Source organism: Podarcis raffonei, chromosome 2 (assembly GCF_027172205.1).
Source record: "Podarcis raffonei isolate rPodRaf1 chromosome 2, rPodRaf1.pri, whole genome shotgun sequence".
In the NCBI taxonomy this organism is placed as follows: Eukaryota; Metazoa; Chordata; class Lepidosauria; order Squamata; family Lacertidae; genus Podarcis; species Podarcis raffonei.
Window position 1 is genome coordinate 41072085 of NC_070603.1, and position 16230 is coordinate 41088314.

General features: G+C 45.6%; 1 protein-coding gene across 1 annotated transcript; it reads right to left on the bottom strand.

Moving 5' to 3' along the window:
* Positions 1-1787: 1787 nt before the first annotated feature.
* Positions 1788-15282, bottom strand: LOC128407601 (cytochrome P450 2B4-like). Its single transcript, XM_053376140.1, has 9 exons — positions 15065-15282; positions 13733-13895; positions 13355-13504; positions 11245-11405; positions 9869-10045; positions 8073-8211; positions 5982-6169; positions 4667-4808; positions 1788-2385 (listed from the first exon to the last, which is right to left on the bottom strand). The coding sequence occupies exons 1-9, from the start codon at positions 15233-15235 to the stop codon at positions 2192-2194; spliced, it is 1485 nt and encodes a 494-aa protein (XP_053232115.1). The 5' UTR covers positions 15236-15282; the 3' UTR covers positions 1788-2191.
* Between the last annotated feature and the right edge of the window lie 948 nt (positions 15283-16230).

Here is a 16230-nt window from a genome sequence, read left to right on the forward strand (position 1 = left end):
CTGCCTTTTGTAGGCAGATGCAAGATTGCTGTGGTATCTGGCTTGCGGTACCCACAGGAACATGGCTGAGCACCTGAAGACTGATGCAAAGAGTTGGCTTACTTTTTGAAAGAATTTATTTCTGCCTCCCTTAAGCTCTCTTTATCACACGTTTGTCAACTAAAGGACGTACTGCTTCTCTGGGTGGTTTTAAACACTGTATTTGTATATTTTAAAACCTGTGTTCTACTTTATTGTAAAGCCTTGAGGTGGGTAAAACCATGTTACTACTAGTGTTTATTCTTAAATCTCTTAACTGGCTTTCCTTACAATCAGCTAGTGGGGACTGCTGGCATTACATGGGAATTCTAAGAAACCAACAGCAACCCTTTACTGGCAATCAGTGCAGTTTTGAAAGGTTCCATCCACCATTTTGATTCAAAATGGCATCCAGTGATAGACCAAAACCTGCTGCTTGATCTGAAGAGCCACTGTACCAATTTTTGTTAAAATATCTTAATAGTTGTCCTAACCAGTGCATTTTTGAAAGACCTAGCTTGTTATTTAGTTTCAAAATGGTGTTCAAATGTAGTCAGGAAACTGCTCCTTGACCTCAGGGACCATTGTGCCAAATTTGGTTACAATATATCTTAAGCAGTGTCTAAATAAATGCAGTTTTTTTATTTTTTTTAAAGGTTCAGGTTGTGTACCTTTTGATGTTGTGTTTATTGTTCATGACTACTTTTGTTATGTTCGTATTTATGTATTTTTTGTACTTTGTAAGCCGCTTGGAGCATGGTTTTAACTTTGGGAAGGCGGCATACAAATGAAATGATTTATTTATTTATTTAGGCCAAGTTTTTCCACATCTTCTTGTTTATTATTCAGCCACGCTGGCATTTTTTCATGGGTTTGTGCCTTTTCCTAGCCCGTACTACATATTTCATTTGTGTCTTTGTGAAAATGACTTTAAATTAGGTTCACACTTTCTGAAGGAATCTGGTCCTCCTACAAGTAGTCTCAGTTTCCTCTTCCGAAGAAATTTTCCCTTTGACCACTTGTCATTTACCTGCCTGTGAGATATATAAATTTTCTTTTTTTAAAAAAATGGTCCAGTAGCACCTTAGAGACCAACTAAGTTTGTTCTGGGTACAGTGGTAGCTCTGGTTAAGTACTTAATTCATTCCGGAGGTCCGTTCTTAACCTGAAACTGTTCTTAACCTGAAGCACCACTTTAGCTAATGGGGCCTCCTGCTGCCGCCGCGCCGCCGAAGCATGATTTCTGTTCTCATCCTGAAGCAAAGTTCTTAACCTGAAGCACTATTTCTGGGTTAGCGGAGTCTGTAACCTGAAGCGTATGTAACCTGAGGTACCACTGTATAAGCTTTCATGTGCATGCACACTTCTTCAGATACACTGAAACAAAGAGAGTTACTTTCATCTTCTTCAGAGATTTAAATAGACAGAATTAAGGAATTTGGGGGTACTGCGTCTTGAGCAGGTGCAGAGGAGAGAGATAAGCATTATATTTATTTGGCACGTCTACTCACAGGCTTTCTTTACTTTCAGTTGGGTTCTAATTGTGGGATCAGTGTTCCTCATGCATTCAAGTGTTTTTTTTTTGTTTGTTTGTTTTGCACACAACAAATGCCACCCATATTCCCCCTCAATTCAATCCAGGGTAAATCCAATAAGATTAAAAAGCAATAATCTGTTGCCAATGACTCATTTGAAATATCTCAACAACCTGTATGCAGTTTTAAGCCTCCAACTGAAACCAGACAAACAAGATTAGGATTCACTTTGTTAACTCAGTATAAAGCATTTATTTGCTCACAGATAACTTCTAGCCAGAAGCTGCTCTATGGTTACATTTGAGAGAGGCAGCAAAGAAAATTAGGCATGGGTTCTTGTATGAAGCCTACTGTATATTCAAAATGCATTGTCAGGGTTGTGGTTTTGGAATGGTGCACTAGAGGCAAGGGAAGAGTGATAGGACTCTCAGTGTGAGCTATGTGACATCAGAACCTCAAGTTTAGAATAACCATAATGCCGTGTGTCACACTTGGTGACGCTCAGCAGATTCCACATCCTCCACTTTTCTACTCTAGCACAGTCCTGAAGCTTTTGGACAGAGAAACAAATAGACACACGGAGACAGAGAGACATTGTTCTGGATCTCTGAGTATTTCTGGAATCATGAATTTCCTTCTCATTTCACATTTTTACGTCTGATGGCTTGTAACAGGCGGTGCTTCCCCTCTCCTCTGCAAGCAGAAAACAGGGTATCCATGTCCATCTCATTGGGGTTTGCAACCAGTTGAAAGGTGAAGTTCTGGAGCAGGGTGGCAATGAAGAGGAAAAGCTCCATCTTGGCCAGACCCTCTCCTGGGCAGGCCCTCTTCCCTAGAAGATGGAAAGGGAAAGAGAACTAGTTCATCACCTGAGACATTTATGGTACCCAGTAAACACTTGACTCCTGAGGAGTCACCTCAAATTATTATGTGTGTATAGAGACATTTTCCCAGAAGCAACATAATGTAGCCAGTACATTGAGATAATGTGATAGCCCCACGATATGAATGCAGAGGTATTTCATTAACCATTAAATGTATGTTAGACTATAAAGGTTACCATCTGTAAGAGCTCTTTTATTCATTTTCCCACTCTTAAATTCAGTTGCCCATATTTTGCTACAATTTGTCATTAAAAAATATATTTGTCAAACCTCATCAGCATTTTAGGCAGAATTTCCCTAATAAACTAATTTTTATATGTAATTTTGACTAATATTCACATTTTTGCAATCAGTTTTCCCTACTGTGATGCATCTTTGTATGTTATAGTTGCAAATATATTCATTTTTAGGCCCACTTTCCTCCAATATATGCTTTTTGGTAAACATTGTTTGGTTGCAGAACTGTTGCATATTATTATAATTTTCACTTTTAGAAGCAGCACAGGGGCAGCTGCAGCATGGGGAGGGGGGTAACCATCCACCCTTGCACTATAAAAACTCCCACCCCCATGAGCTGTGGTTTGTCCCAGAGGGACTGTTTGTGTACCCTTAAATGCACTTGGGGAGATTTACTAAGATCAAGTATGCATTGAGAACTTCTGACTTATGGCCCAAAAAGATGTGTTATCGGGCAATATGTGACCAGATCACCTGCATTCCCTTCTCCGCAAAAGTAAAAGACAGCCACTCTAGGGAATACAGGTGAATCACACTGGGACTGCAAAGTTAACCATCTCCCTATGCTGTTTTCCCAATGCAAGAGGACAATGCACATTCCTTCCATCACTCTCATGGTTGCTTGTACCTTTGCCCCACCCCACTCTGAGAGATTTAGTCATGGATATCTCCCTCCCACCATATTTATATAGTTTGACACCAAGATAAATAGCATTCTGCTTCAAGGCTCAGATCTGAAGCTCCTGTTCCCAATGCACAATAGTGTTCATGGCTGCTACTTTTACATGCTGGGACGTGGCTGGTGCTGTGGTCTAAACCACTGAGCCTCTTGGGCTTCCCAGTCAGAAGGTCAGTGGTTCGAACCCCCGCAACGGACTGAACTCCCGTTGCTCTGTCCCAGCTCCTGCCAACCTAGCAGTTCAAAAGCACACCAGTGCAAGTAGATAACTAGGTACTGCTCCGGTGGGAAGGTAAATGGCATTTCCATGCGCTCTGGTTTCCGTCACGGTGTTCTGTTGCACCAGAAGCAGTTTAGTCATGCTGGTCACATGACCCGGAAAAGCTGTCTATGGACAAACGCCGGCTCCCTCGGCCTGAAAGCGAGATGAGTTCCACAACCCTATAGTCGCCTTTGACTGGACTTAACCGTCCAGGGGTCCTTTACCTTTTATCTACTTTTATATGTGGATTTGCGTGTAATCGAGGTGTTAATCTCAAAAACAAGACAGTCAATAGCAATGGCAGGGAGCAAGTCCAACACATGTGGATGAGGCAGGAATTTCAGCAGCAGCCATGATAGCAGAAGACCAGACTCCAAGAAGCAATGCCGGATTACCAAATTGGCAGAGTAGGCACCAAACTATGGGCCCCATGCCTTTTATGGGCCCCACAACAACGGACCAAAATAATATTGATTAGATCTTGAAAGAAAATTCCAGTCGAGCTTAGTTCAATGTTATCTCACGGGAGTGTGCGCGCTAGGGAGACCCCAAAATTTCAACCGCCTAGGGGCCTCCACAGGGTTTAATCCGGCACTGCGATGAAGCACTCTCTATGCCAGAAATGGGAAACCTTTTCACATGATCTGGGCGGGCAGGACCAGAGGCAATAGTGGGTAGAGCAATGGAGCATCCTTTTGCACAGTAGGCTCTATCCAGCCTTGCAAAAGTCAGAGGATTATTTCTGCACCTGCCCCTTGCCCGCCAGCCAGCCAGCTAAGCAAGAAGTACTGTCACAGTTCAAGGACATATTCCAGTCAGCCAGAGCACTCAGGGTGGGCATAGAGCAGGGGTAGTGGTGGGTGCAGCCTGGGAGAAAGGGGTGTGGTCTGGGGAGGGGGGTGTTTGCTTGAGGAGAGTCCTGATGGCCAAACAAAGAGGCCTGGAGGGCCACATTCAGCTCTCTGAGCTCTCTCAGTCCTGCTCCAGGCTTTTGTAGGATCTTTGGTACCTAAATGCAGCTGTGAGCCCCGCGAACAGCTCTCACTTTTACCTGCAGAGAAAGCCATATAGGCATCATTCTTCCTGAATTTGCCCTCTGCATCCAAGAAGTGACCCGGGTCAAACTTTTCAGGAGTCTTCCAGCAGGCTGGGTCGAAATGCGCAGAAATGAGCAGTGGAACAATAATGGTGCCCTTTAGGGAGACAAGAAGATGCATAATCAAGACTGTCGGCTCAATTTAACAGAGAGCAAATAGGTCTTGTCTTTGACAGAGAGCTGAATGGAATAAATCTCCTCAGTGGTTCATAGAAGGATAGTAGCAGAAAGATGATGGGAGCTAAAGGTGGATGGATCTGTCAGTTTCAATTATCTCAAGTTCTCATTCCCCCCCCCCCCCCATTTCTGCAGCATTTTTTCTTAAATCCTCATAAAAATGCCTCAGCATTTTAGTGCAAATATCTTCTAATAAGCACATTTGTATGCAGCATTGTGCACAATTTTCACAAGCAACCCCCTGCCCTGAAAGTAATGCATTTTTGAATGTTTTTTCATGGATCTACCCATTTTTATGCAAACTTTCCCCTTATCGATGCATTTCTGTAAACATAGTTTTGTTGGAGAGACTATATCATAAAATTTGAACTGATTTGAATTTTCCATTCTCATGCTGTTTCCATTCTCATGTTGTTTTGAAAAGTGTGGATTTGATAGATTCAACTAAGTAGTTGTGTGCATGGAATGAGGTCCGCTGGCACAACAAGACTCTCCCCACTCTCCTCCCACCACATGCCTCTCACCCCCTAAATCTCTTCTGGAGGGTTGGGTAAAATGCAAGGTTTAAAGAACGGATCAGTGGGGAGGATAGGTGGGGAAGTTCTGCTGCACAAGCAGACCTCATTCCCCATATGCATACCCCACTTGGCACTATGTTAAGCCCCACCCCAAATCTTTATGTGATTTACGATCACTTGTATCAAGATGTGTGGGGGAAAGTGTGTGTAGTGTTTTACCAACAATTCAAAATCTGCACTTCTCCCAGTTTAGCAGTGCAATTCTCTGGCCATGTGTACAAAAACACACATACTAAGATAAAGTGTGCATAAAATTCATATACTGATGAAAATAACATACAAGCTGCGTTGTAATAAGCTAAAATGTATATATTAGGAGAAATTCACACTGCAATGCTAATGAAATTTCATAAATACTTTTTAAAACATGCAGAGTGATGTGGAAAAGTGGAGAACTAGAATTTATGACTGGAGAAATGAGAAACAAAAAGCTGAAATTGCCATATCTGACTATCCTTTGCACAATACATTTGCCCTTCACCAAAATACCCTGTTTATTTTCTGACTTGCCACACCTGAGGGATAGTGTAGCCCTTGAAATCCACATCCTGAGTTGTCAAACGTGGAAAAGCCTCACCACTCCCTAGCTGATAACGCATCATCTCATGGGTAAATGCATTGGTGTAGTTCATCTTCACCCTGTCCTCTATGCCAGGAGCACGGTCGACTCCAACAACCTCATCAATCTCTTGGTGGACTTTGGCTGCAAAGAATGATATTTTATTGCAATGAATAATATTATTGCATGTTATTCTGGAACCCATTAACCCCATATTGACAATACAAGCTCAGACTGCCTGCATCATACAGTGTGTAGAACCAAGGATATACAGCCGATTTTCGCTTTCCAATTTCAACCCTATTTGAGAGATCAATTTGAAGTGATGGCCCAATGATCCACAGTCACTTGCTGCATGACAGATCCACTGCTTGATCCAGGCCAGTAATCAAAAATGCTTAGGGTTAATCACAGGTTTGTCTGACCCAGAACGAGGGCTTTTTTTCCCAACTGGAAATCAGTTCCGGCACCTCTCAGGTGGGCGCTATTGCCATTATGAGAGAACAAGGGAGGCATTCGTGGTGAGTTCCAGTACCTCTTTTTCTAGAAAAATAGCACTGCCAAGGACTTGCGTTCGACTGAAGGGACCAGTGGAATTCTAGAAGCAATAAAAGGAACCTGCTCCTGCTAAAACCAGAACAGGAGCATGAAGATGAAATTCTGCATCTGTTAAGCTTTATTCTGCTTACTCTAGCAGTTTCTCATAATCAATCCATCAAGTCTGAGCTATCTTAAAAGAATAATTAGGAGGTCTGTCCCTGCTCACTCCACCCGCCAGCTCTGCCTCCCCATTTGCCAACTACCTTCTCCCCATACTGGCCAACCCTCTTCCTTTACACCTCACCTACTCTGGGGGTGCTTCTCAGAGTGGTTTGCTAAACTCTCTATGAAAGTCACTCTCCGCTTGTGTTAAACCTCATTGCAGCCATGCTTAATGGAGGGTTAATGCTTCGTAGAGCAACTTGCTAAACCACACTGTGAAATGCCTCATCCCTTTCTATTAAACAGCTCCCCTGGGCCCCCTGCCACCAGTGCTGCTTCCTCAACTCTCCTGCCTGCTGCTCATAGTGCTAGAGTTGGCTTGGTCACCTGTTGGCAGCCACCTGAATTGCAGAGTGTGATGATAGCCTTACATTTCTATGTAAGAAAGAAGCTATAATGTATGAAATCATTCTAGAGCGGGTGAAAGATTACTGTATAGAGAGAATAGCTGCTTTATTGGCCTGTTTGCCTCAGAACAGGACCGGCCCACCCAAGAGGCTTGGTGAAGCATTCACCTCAGGCAGCAGCCCAGGGACAGTGGAGGAGGCAACAGATCCAGGCCCCTGAGGAGCCATCTCCTCTGCCTGTCAGCCACTGCCTCCTCAGCCCCCACCTTCCCCCACCATTCTTCCTTGCCACCTGCTGCTCTCTGGTCCTTTCCCCCCTCCCCCACTGTCTTCAGCAGGTGTGGGATTCTCCAGGCTGCCTCCCATTGCCTCAGGAGGTTGCCGTGGCAGAGGTGATGGCAGCAGCAGAACAAGAGGCAGGGGTGGCCGTGGGCCACCATTTTCTGTTTTGCCTCAGGCAGCAAAATGCACTGCCTCAGAAGGTTATACATCTAGTGCACATTTAAAATGTGAAATGTATTTTCAAACATGGTTAAATTGTTAATTTCAAATACTGAGGTGGTTGTGGGATTGTGGTGGTCAGAGAAATCTCTTGGGGTTTCTTTCAACTTGGCCATTCTTGATTCTAAGAGGATGTGGGCCAAGAAATGGACAGGCAGGTTTAGGCTCATTGTTAAGTAAACTCCAGAAATAAGTTGCCCAGGGTGTCCCAGCTGTTAAGTAGAGGAGTTTAGCAACAGCTCGGGAAGCAGAGATTTCTACTAGAGGGTGGTGGGCATGGCTTTCTTCACTTTCTCTAAGGGTGGCGCTTGTGGAGAGAGAAACAGCCTGTAGTTTTGTGGGAGAGACAACACAGACTGGGGGTGGGGGTGGTGAGAAAGCTAAGCTGGAGCTCTGAAATATCTGGAAGTGTCTGTTGGGGTGCTAAAACTGTGTACCTTGTATGTGTGGGAACCTTGCCAACAACAGGAGGCCATAGAAGATGGTAATGCTTGAGGTCTCTATACCAGCAACAAAGAGGACAAACGCAGTCATCACTAGGTCTTCAGCACAGATATTCTGAGCAGAGCTTTGTTCCTGTAAATTAATGCAGAAAGAAAGGGAAGAGGTGGAAGGGAAAGACCTGCTTAAAATAAAGGACCAGAATTTGTGCAACACCAGTAAGCTGGCAAGATGGTTTTCTCGGCTTTAGCTCCATTCTAGATTAAGGTTACCAGATTTTTTCCAATGAATCCGGGACACAATAAATAAATAAATACTACACGTTTGGGATGTTGATGCTGCAGCGATGGCAGTGGCAGAGGGGCGGCCACTGCCTTGACCTCAACCGCCACGTTTCCCCTTCCTCTGAGGCTCCTATCTCCTTTCTCCATGAGCCTGGGCAGCCCCTGAGTTGTTGGTTCTTTGGTGGTGGGTCAGGCATGGAAGGCAGAGAAGGAGGGCCAAGAGCGGTGGCGGTGGCGAGGCTCGGACAGCGCAATGCCTCCCTTCCCATTGGAGCAGCCCCAATTCCATTCCTACTTGCGTGCAAGCAGGAGGTGGTGGGGATCCCTCAGCTGGGAAGGGAGGCTTCCCGTTGCCTAACTGAGAGATCCCTGCCCCCTCCTGCTTGCACGCAAGCTCCGATAGGCAGCATGAAGCCTCCCTTCATAGCTTAGTTGCTGGAGTCAGGGAAGGTGGAGGCAGCCTGGAAGCTGCATCTTAGAGCCCCTGCCCCACCATCATATGGGGACTTCCGAGCAGCTCCTGAAGCCAGCCAGAGGCAACAGCTCCGGGCTGCTGAGACTGCCACTGCTGTGTTTCCCGGGGACATTAGATGAAATCTGGGGACATTCCAGGGATGGAATTTGTCCAGGGACTTATTCGCAAATCCATGGACTGTCCCCGGGAAATGGGGACGTCTGGTAACCCTATTCTAGATCAAGCTATAGGAAGGGGCCACCAAAAGCGGCAATCCTATGCAATACTCTACACATTAATTTGGATGTCCCATGGAACTTACTGAGACTGTCCCACCCATCTGGATAGAGGTAGCAGCTTAGGTTCATGGCTGAATGGAAAAGAAAAGGGACTGAGGTGAAGGTGAAGCAGATCCAGTTCCTTCTCCTATGGCCTTTGTACAAGCAAACTCCTAATATCTGATGTGTCTTACTCCCTTGCCTCCACCACCTACCCCTCTGTGGGACCCTGCCACAGATAACCTTTGTGGCTCGGCATTTCCCTCTGTGCAAAGGAAGGCCATCTGACTTACTCACCTCTCAGCCAGAGCCTCCTCCTCTCCTCTTCTTGACCCTGCTTTCTATGTTCCTTTGGAGCTCTAGCCTGATGCACTTGGTGTGTTCCTCTCATTGCCTTCCACTTCAAGGAGCCCTCAAAATTTTCATGTTCCCCCATTACCTGATAAGCATCTCCAACTGATCTGTGTGCTGCTGGCTATGGCCAAGCAAGGTGGACATGTTGATGCACACCCAGGTGAGTGACTTTGGATCACAGGGACTCACTACTGAATTTACAGGCAAAGAATTATAGCAGACATGACATTATATGCCACATACATATAAAGTTTTCTGGAGAGCATAGCCAATTTCCAATCAAAATAGTCTGCCCTAAGCTTTTGGGGTGGGGGGGTGGGGGTGGGGCGGGAATCCCCAGGCTGAAAAGATACAAGTTCTGTAGTTACACGCAACAAGGCACTTCCCTTAGCTTCCCTCCCGCCAACAAACTTCTCATCTACCTTATTCAACCTGAGCAGGAAGCAGTCAATAAAATCACCAGGATTTTGTGGATCCAGGTTCAATTTGTGAGATTCCACGCTATCTCGGATAAACTGGAAGAGCTTGGAAGAGTCAGTGAAGCAACTCTTGTGTGGTCCAGGTACGAAGTCCATAATCCTTGGGATAGCATTGTATGCCTGGGACAAGGCAATGCAGTGCATTAGAGACAGTGATTCCCTCCCCCCTCTCCTGCCCCCATCTTCAGTGGCTTACTTTCCCACCTTTGGCCCAATTCACACGTTAATATATGCACCTATGTATTAGAGAAGGGCTGCCACATTCTTTCTGGCAAAATACAGGGCAGGGCAAGGGGGGGTGATTTTTATTTTTAAAATCTGGTGCTGAAATGACTTCAAAACAATCAATTACAATCTATTACAGTCTAACAGAATGGTCCCTCTGGAATTTGACATACACACATACATGCACACACACACACACACACACACACACACAAATTTGTAAATCTGTCTGTGCTTTGCTACCCAGAACTTAAATACATAACCTTTCACACACCTTTTCACACACATGCATTTGGAGAGGATCTCTAAATTGGCGGGGGGGGGGGAGGGAGAGGGAGAGGGAGAGGGAGAGAGTTGACCTGAAATACAGGACAAACTGCATTCTGCATTGAATCAATATAGGACACAGCATTTTACATTGAAATATAGGACTCAGTGGTGTAGGGTGTGTGGTGGGTGCGAACCGCCCTGGGTGTCATCACTAAGGGGTGTGTGTGACAAAATGGCAAAATTTGTGTTTTTAAAATAAATAAATATAAATTGGGCTCACAAAACTTTCCTTTTTTTGGAAAAAATAACTCCCACACCCACCACAGCACGCTTCCTATGCCACTGATAGCTAGGCGAAGCGGGGGACACTGCAGCATGCCTGAGCCATGTGCCTCTCTTGAGGGGGAGGCGGCGGGCTGACTGCCTGCAAGCTCCATGCTGCTTTTTTGAGCAACATGAGACTTGTGTCTGCCCACCACCTCAGCCGCTCTACAGCTGAGGGGGAGGCTGCGTAGAGGCTCCATGCAGCGCTCCCTGCCTTGGCTCGCCCCGCCCCCATGGGTAGTTTGCCCCACCCCCAGCTGCAGGATACGCGCGCTGCACCGGGCACCCAAGCAGCTAGCTACACCGCTGACAGGGCTATCCTGTATTATACAGGATAGGTGACAACCCTTGTTCTCACTAACATGGGAAACCTATGTCCAGATTGTTCTCCTTCGGAATGCAGGAGAATGTTTGCTCATAAAAGGAGCATTTTGCATAAATGAACACTTTCAATGACTGGGAGAAGTCTCCAGTTTTCCTAGTGCATGAGGGTGACGTACCACTCCGGAGACATGGAAAAAGAGGTTCACAAATTTCTTGATCACATCCATGAGCTCCTTTAATTGGGGGTCTTCATAGCTGAATCGGGTCCCAAAGATAACAGAGCAGAGCACATTAGAAACAGCAGTTGTGATGTCTGGCAATGCATCAAAGGCCTGTCCTACAACCACAAAGAGAGGGTTAAAAAGATGACTGGCGTTTGTATCCTCTGCTCTTCATCCGTCAAAGCTTTGTGAACTTTCTCGGTGACTAATAGTTTGGAATTTGGATCTTTTATCTCTGTGTGTTCTGAAATTAAAGCTCAAGGTTGGCACATTCAAATAAGTGAAGGTGATGTGCCAAAGTGATGAACTTTTAGAAGAAGAAGAAGAAGAAGAAGAAGAAGAAGAAGAAGAAGAAGAAGAAGTGAATTTCATCTGAATTCATCATGAAATCAATTTTTCCACACAGAATTTATATGGAAAATACAGCAGCTCTAGCAAGACACATTTCTGAAAAAATTGTAACATGAAGAGACTGATTAAAACAAGCATTATGAAAAGCATGGGAGCAAGCAATTTTGCTCCCCAAAGAAAGCTACCAAAAGAGAGATGTGTTAGTCACTGTGTTTAGTGGGGCTTACTCCCAGGTAAATGGCCAGAGGATCGCTGCCTTAATGCCTCCACAGACATACACACCTAAGATATTGGAAAGGACAAAAGGTGAAATGAATGCCAGAATTCACTACCACAATCCAGCCAGTCATTAACCTATGAGAAATGTACTTCCAACACATTAGAGATACTGCCAATGTATGTGTTATGAGCAGGGAAACGGGTTCTTCATGCCAAAGTGTAGAATCTTGCATTGAATTTCACTGTATTAGTTTGGGCCCAGGTCTCCAATCTGTTAAGGCCATTTTGAATCCCAATTCTGTCTTCTGCAGCGTTAGCTACCCCTCGCAGTTTGATATCATCTGCAAATTTGATTAGCATTCCCTCAATACCTTCATCCAAGTCATTTATAAAGATGCTGAACAACAACGGGCCCAGGACAGAACCCTGGGGCACCCCACTTCTGGGCCATGTCCAAAAAGTGGTGGTGGGGGATGAGTGTTCAGACCCCTGGGCTCTCACTTGTGGGGTGCCTCAGAGTTCTATCCTCTCCCCCATGCTTTTCAACATCTATATGAAGTCACTGGGAGAGATCATCAGGGGGTTTGGGCTGGGTGTTCACCAGTATGCAGATGATATCCAGCTCTACCTCTCATTTAAATTGGAACCAGTGAAGGTGGTGAATGTCCTTGTGTGAGTGTCTGTAGGTGGTTGGAGGATGGATGGCAGCTAACGGATTGAGGTTGAATCCTGACAAGACAGAAGTATTGTTCCTGGGGGACAGAGGGCAGGCAGGTGTGGGGGATTCCCTGGTGCTGAATGGCATAACTGTGCCCCTAAAGGACCAGGTGCACAGCCTGGGAGTCATTTTGGACTCACAGCTGTCCATGGAGTCACAGGTCAATTCTGTGTTCAAGGCGGCTGTCTACCAGCTCCATCTGGTACACTGGCTGAGACCCTACCTGCCTGCGCACTGTCTCACCAGAGTGATACATGTGTTGGTTATCTCCCACTTAGACTACTGCAATGCACTCTATGTGGGGCTATCTTTGAAGGTGACTTGGATACTCCTCCTCCTCCTCCTACTACTACTTTTTTCCAGGATGATGAGAAACCATTAGTGAGCACTCTTCAGTCAACCAGCTATAAATGCACATAACAGTTATCTCATCCATAACAGTTATCTCATCATGGAGGGCTTTGTCAAAAGCTTTACTGAAATCAAGATACACTACGTCCACCACATTCCCCTGCTCCTGGTCACACGTCTGTATGCCCCAGCATACTCTTCTTTACTTCCTCTTTAACACTGTTCCCGCCCTAAAGGAAGGGCTGCTCTGTGTTCCCTATACCAGGAATGGGAATCTAGCATGTTCCAAATATTTTGGACCCCTGCTTCCATTAACCCTGGCCATTGGTTATGCTGACTGTGGCTGAAGGGAGCTGGGGTCCAACAATATGTAGAATGCCGCAGGTTCCCCATCTCTGTACTAGACCAGGAAGGTGCCTAGAGAACCTTGTTTGGCTGCCAGCACTTCCACCAAGCAGTTTGCCTCCTCTTGCATCCGCTCAGCCATCGGTTTCCTCCCCATGCCAAAGTTCCTCAGTGTGGAGAGAGTGAAGCGGCGCAGTTCCCTCCATTTTTCATTGTCTGGGTTGAGGAGCCCTGAAAAATACAATTAGCACTGTTGTATTTATGTTTAATCAGACGACACTGAAGTCTGCAGCATGTTTTGTCCAGAGGCAAGGATCTTCTCCCAAAGGATTTAGATGGCTCGTTGTCCCCAAGATTTGTAAGAAGATTGACAGCCATCAATTCCTGGGAAAGATTGCCATGACTCATGGCAACTGCATCTCAAATTAAGGGGAAGATAAGATAGTTAAGAACACCCACCGTAGCCATCAGTCACTTTTTCAATGAGAGCTATGGGTGGCCGCCCACCAAACGCTTCAGCGTGATCCACCAATGCACCTCTGACCGCATCATATCCACAAAGCACAACCACAGGCTTTGGCCCCAGCCAGATGGTGAAGACTGAGCCATACTTCTCAAGAAGCTGAGGACAGAATCCAAGAAAAGCACGAGTCATTGAGCTATAAGATATCATTCTTGGAAATCTGCTCCAATTTGCTGCCCACACCATACCATTGCTTACTGCAGATCAGTTGCATTGACCGTCCTTTATTTTTGTTTTTTTAAAAAATGGAGTTCAAAGAATGTGTGCATGGGGGGGGGGAGATCCTCACCTGACCTATGTAAGTACCTTGAATGGGCTCTGCAGCTATACTTATCTCAGTTCTAGCACTGGGGAGAACATGATAAGTTCACCTCAAATAAAGGAAACAGCCTAGTGTAAGACTGAGATTGCATTCACATTAGAACTTCACCTCTGATTCACAGCTATCGCCCAAAGCACATTAATACTTCACTTCGCATTTAGCGTGCTGAGTTCAATTCAATCATTTCTTCAAGATGCAGGGAAACCTTGAAGCGTTCCAAAAATGCTGGCATTAAAGAGACGGCATGGGTGGTTCTGAGCATAGGAACGCAGCAATTTGCTTCATGCAGAGTCAGACCATCGGCCCATTTACTCCAGTAATGCCTACACTGACTGGCAGCAGCTCTCCAGGTGCTCTCCGGGGACTGAGCATGTGCAAAACAATGTACCCTTCCTGCCCCCACTCTGCTGCTTTAAAGGGGAAAACACACACATCTGGACTCATCAGATCATGGATCTTTCATGCCAAGATTGCTTTGAGTGGAAAGATCACAAGGCAATTGGAACACCATGAGTCATGGTGTGAGGAGAGCTAAAACGTGAAATAGATATTGATGAATTTACCTTAAGAGTAGAAGCAAAGAGCAGAATAAAGGGGGGGGGGAGTTAAATACAGGCTAGAAGAACGCTTCCAAATGCAATCAAATGAAGGTGGCAGGGGAGAGAACTTCAATCATGCCAGCTGGATGAGTTAAAGTGAAATAAATCTCACCCATCTGATCCTAATGGATCTTGAAAATGCTTCCCAAATTATGGGGTAGTTATGAGAATAGAACCAAGGAGCATTTGGATTAGGTGGTGGCACAAGAGGATTGGTATTCCTGGAAATCTCACATATGCATTCACCTCCTGCCTTTATTTCTGCCTTTGCTTCTTGAGCCATCTCTTATTCTCTGGCTTTTTAAAGAAAGGATTCCAGTGGCAGCCTTGCAAGAGAGGGCACTTACCTTGGGGTAGGTTTTGTGTAGAGGCAGGACCTCTTTCTGCAGGAGGTTCCCCAGAAAGAGCCAGGGAGTGGGTCCTGGAGGTAGCTGGCCTCTTGCTTTGTGAAGTTTGAAGGACAAGGCCGTGAGCAGAAAAAGAAGAAGGAGCACTCCTACCCCAGTTACCAGCTCCATCTGTATCCTTGCTCTGTCCTTGCTCTAAAGGCAAAAGGGCAGAAGCTTTTTAAGAGATGCTGACCCAGAAGAAAGTGACAAAGTTTGAGACACGCCCAGAACGCCAGCAAGAGACATTTTTTCTACCTTCCTGGATTCCAATCCCCCTGGTATCTTCCATTGTTGCTAACACAGCTGCAGGCTAGTCAATTACACCAGTGATTAGGGACGCAACAGAACTTTTCACAAAACTCTTGTTTAGTTACTGTTTTGATTTCAAATAAAAATAAATGGCACAATCCCTGTTATTTTTTTCTGTAAAGGTTCATTTGCCATTATCATCATAAACATAGGTTCAAGATTCCAGTAAGTAAGAGTTTGAAAGGGATATAGATTTAGGTCAGTTTATCCCCATGGGGATTTTTGTCAGGGAATGGACAATGGGTGTTTATTAAGTTTGGAATTAACTACTAGTCACGATGGCTATGGTCTCTCTCCACGGTCAGAGGCAGTAATGCTTCTGAATACCAGTTGCTGGAAATGAAAGGAGGTGAGAGGGCTCTTGTGCTCGCTCCCACTTTTGGTTTCCCCCCAGGCAGTGGCGTAGCGTGGGTTGTCAGCACCCGGGGCAAGGCAAGTAATTTGCGCCCCCTAACCCGTGGATTTTAGTAGGGGCAGAGAGCTGCGAGTGCGAACGCCCCCCCCCCCGATGTTGCGCCCGGTGCGGCCGGCCCCCCCTGCACCCCCCACGCTACGCCACTGCCCCCAGGTGTCTGGGTGGCCCCTCTGAGAGCAGGATGCCAGGCTATTTGGGCCATTGGCCTGATCTTGCAGACCATTCTTAGTTCTTTGAGAAGCCTTCTTTTATAACTGAAACTAGAATTTAACTGGTTTTGTGCTTTGAAAATGCATTGACCCTGTTTTCTCCATGGAGCAGTGGTCAGCAGTTCCTGACACTCTGGTACTTTAAAGACATGGGATGATATTCAACACTAAATTAGGCCCATTAATTTTTA

Coding starts and splice junctions, on each gene's coding strand:
- LOC128407601 (XM_053376140.1), bottom strand. CDS start 15,235: ATGGAGCTGGTAACTGGGGTAGGAGTGCTCCTTCTTCTTTTTCTGCTC. Junction 13,896..15,064: donor TACACAAAACCTACCCCAAG/GTAAGTGCCCTC, acceptor TTCTGTCCTCAG/CTTCTTGAGAAGTATGGCTC. Junction 8,212..9,868: donor TCCTGCTCAGGTTGAATAAG/GTAGATGAGAAG, acceptor ATTAATTTACAG/GAACAAAGCTCTGCTCAGAA.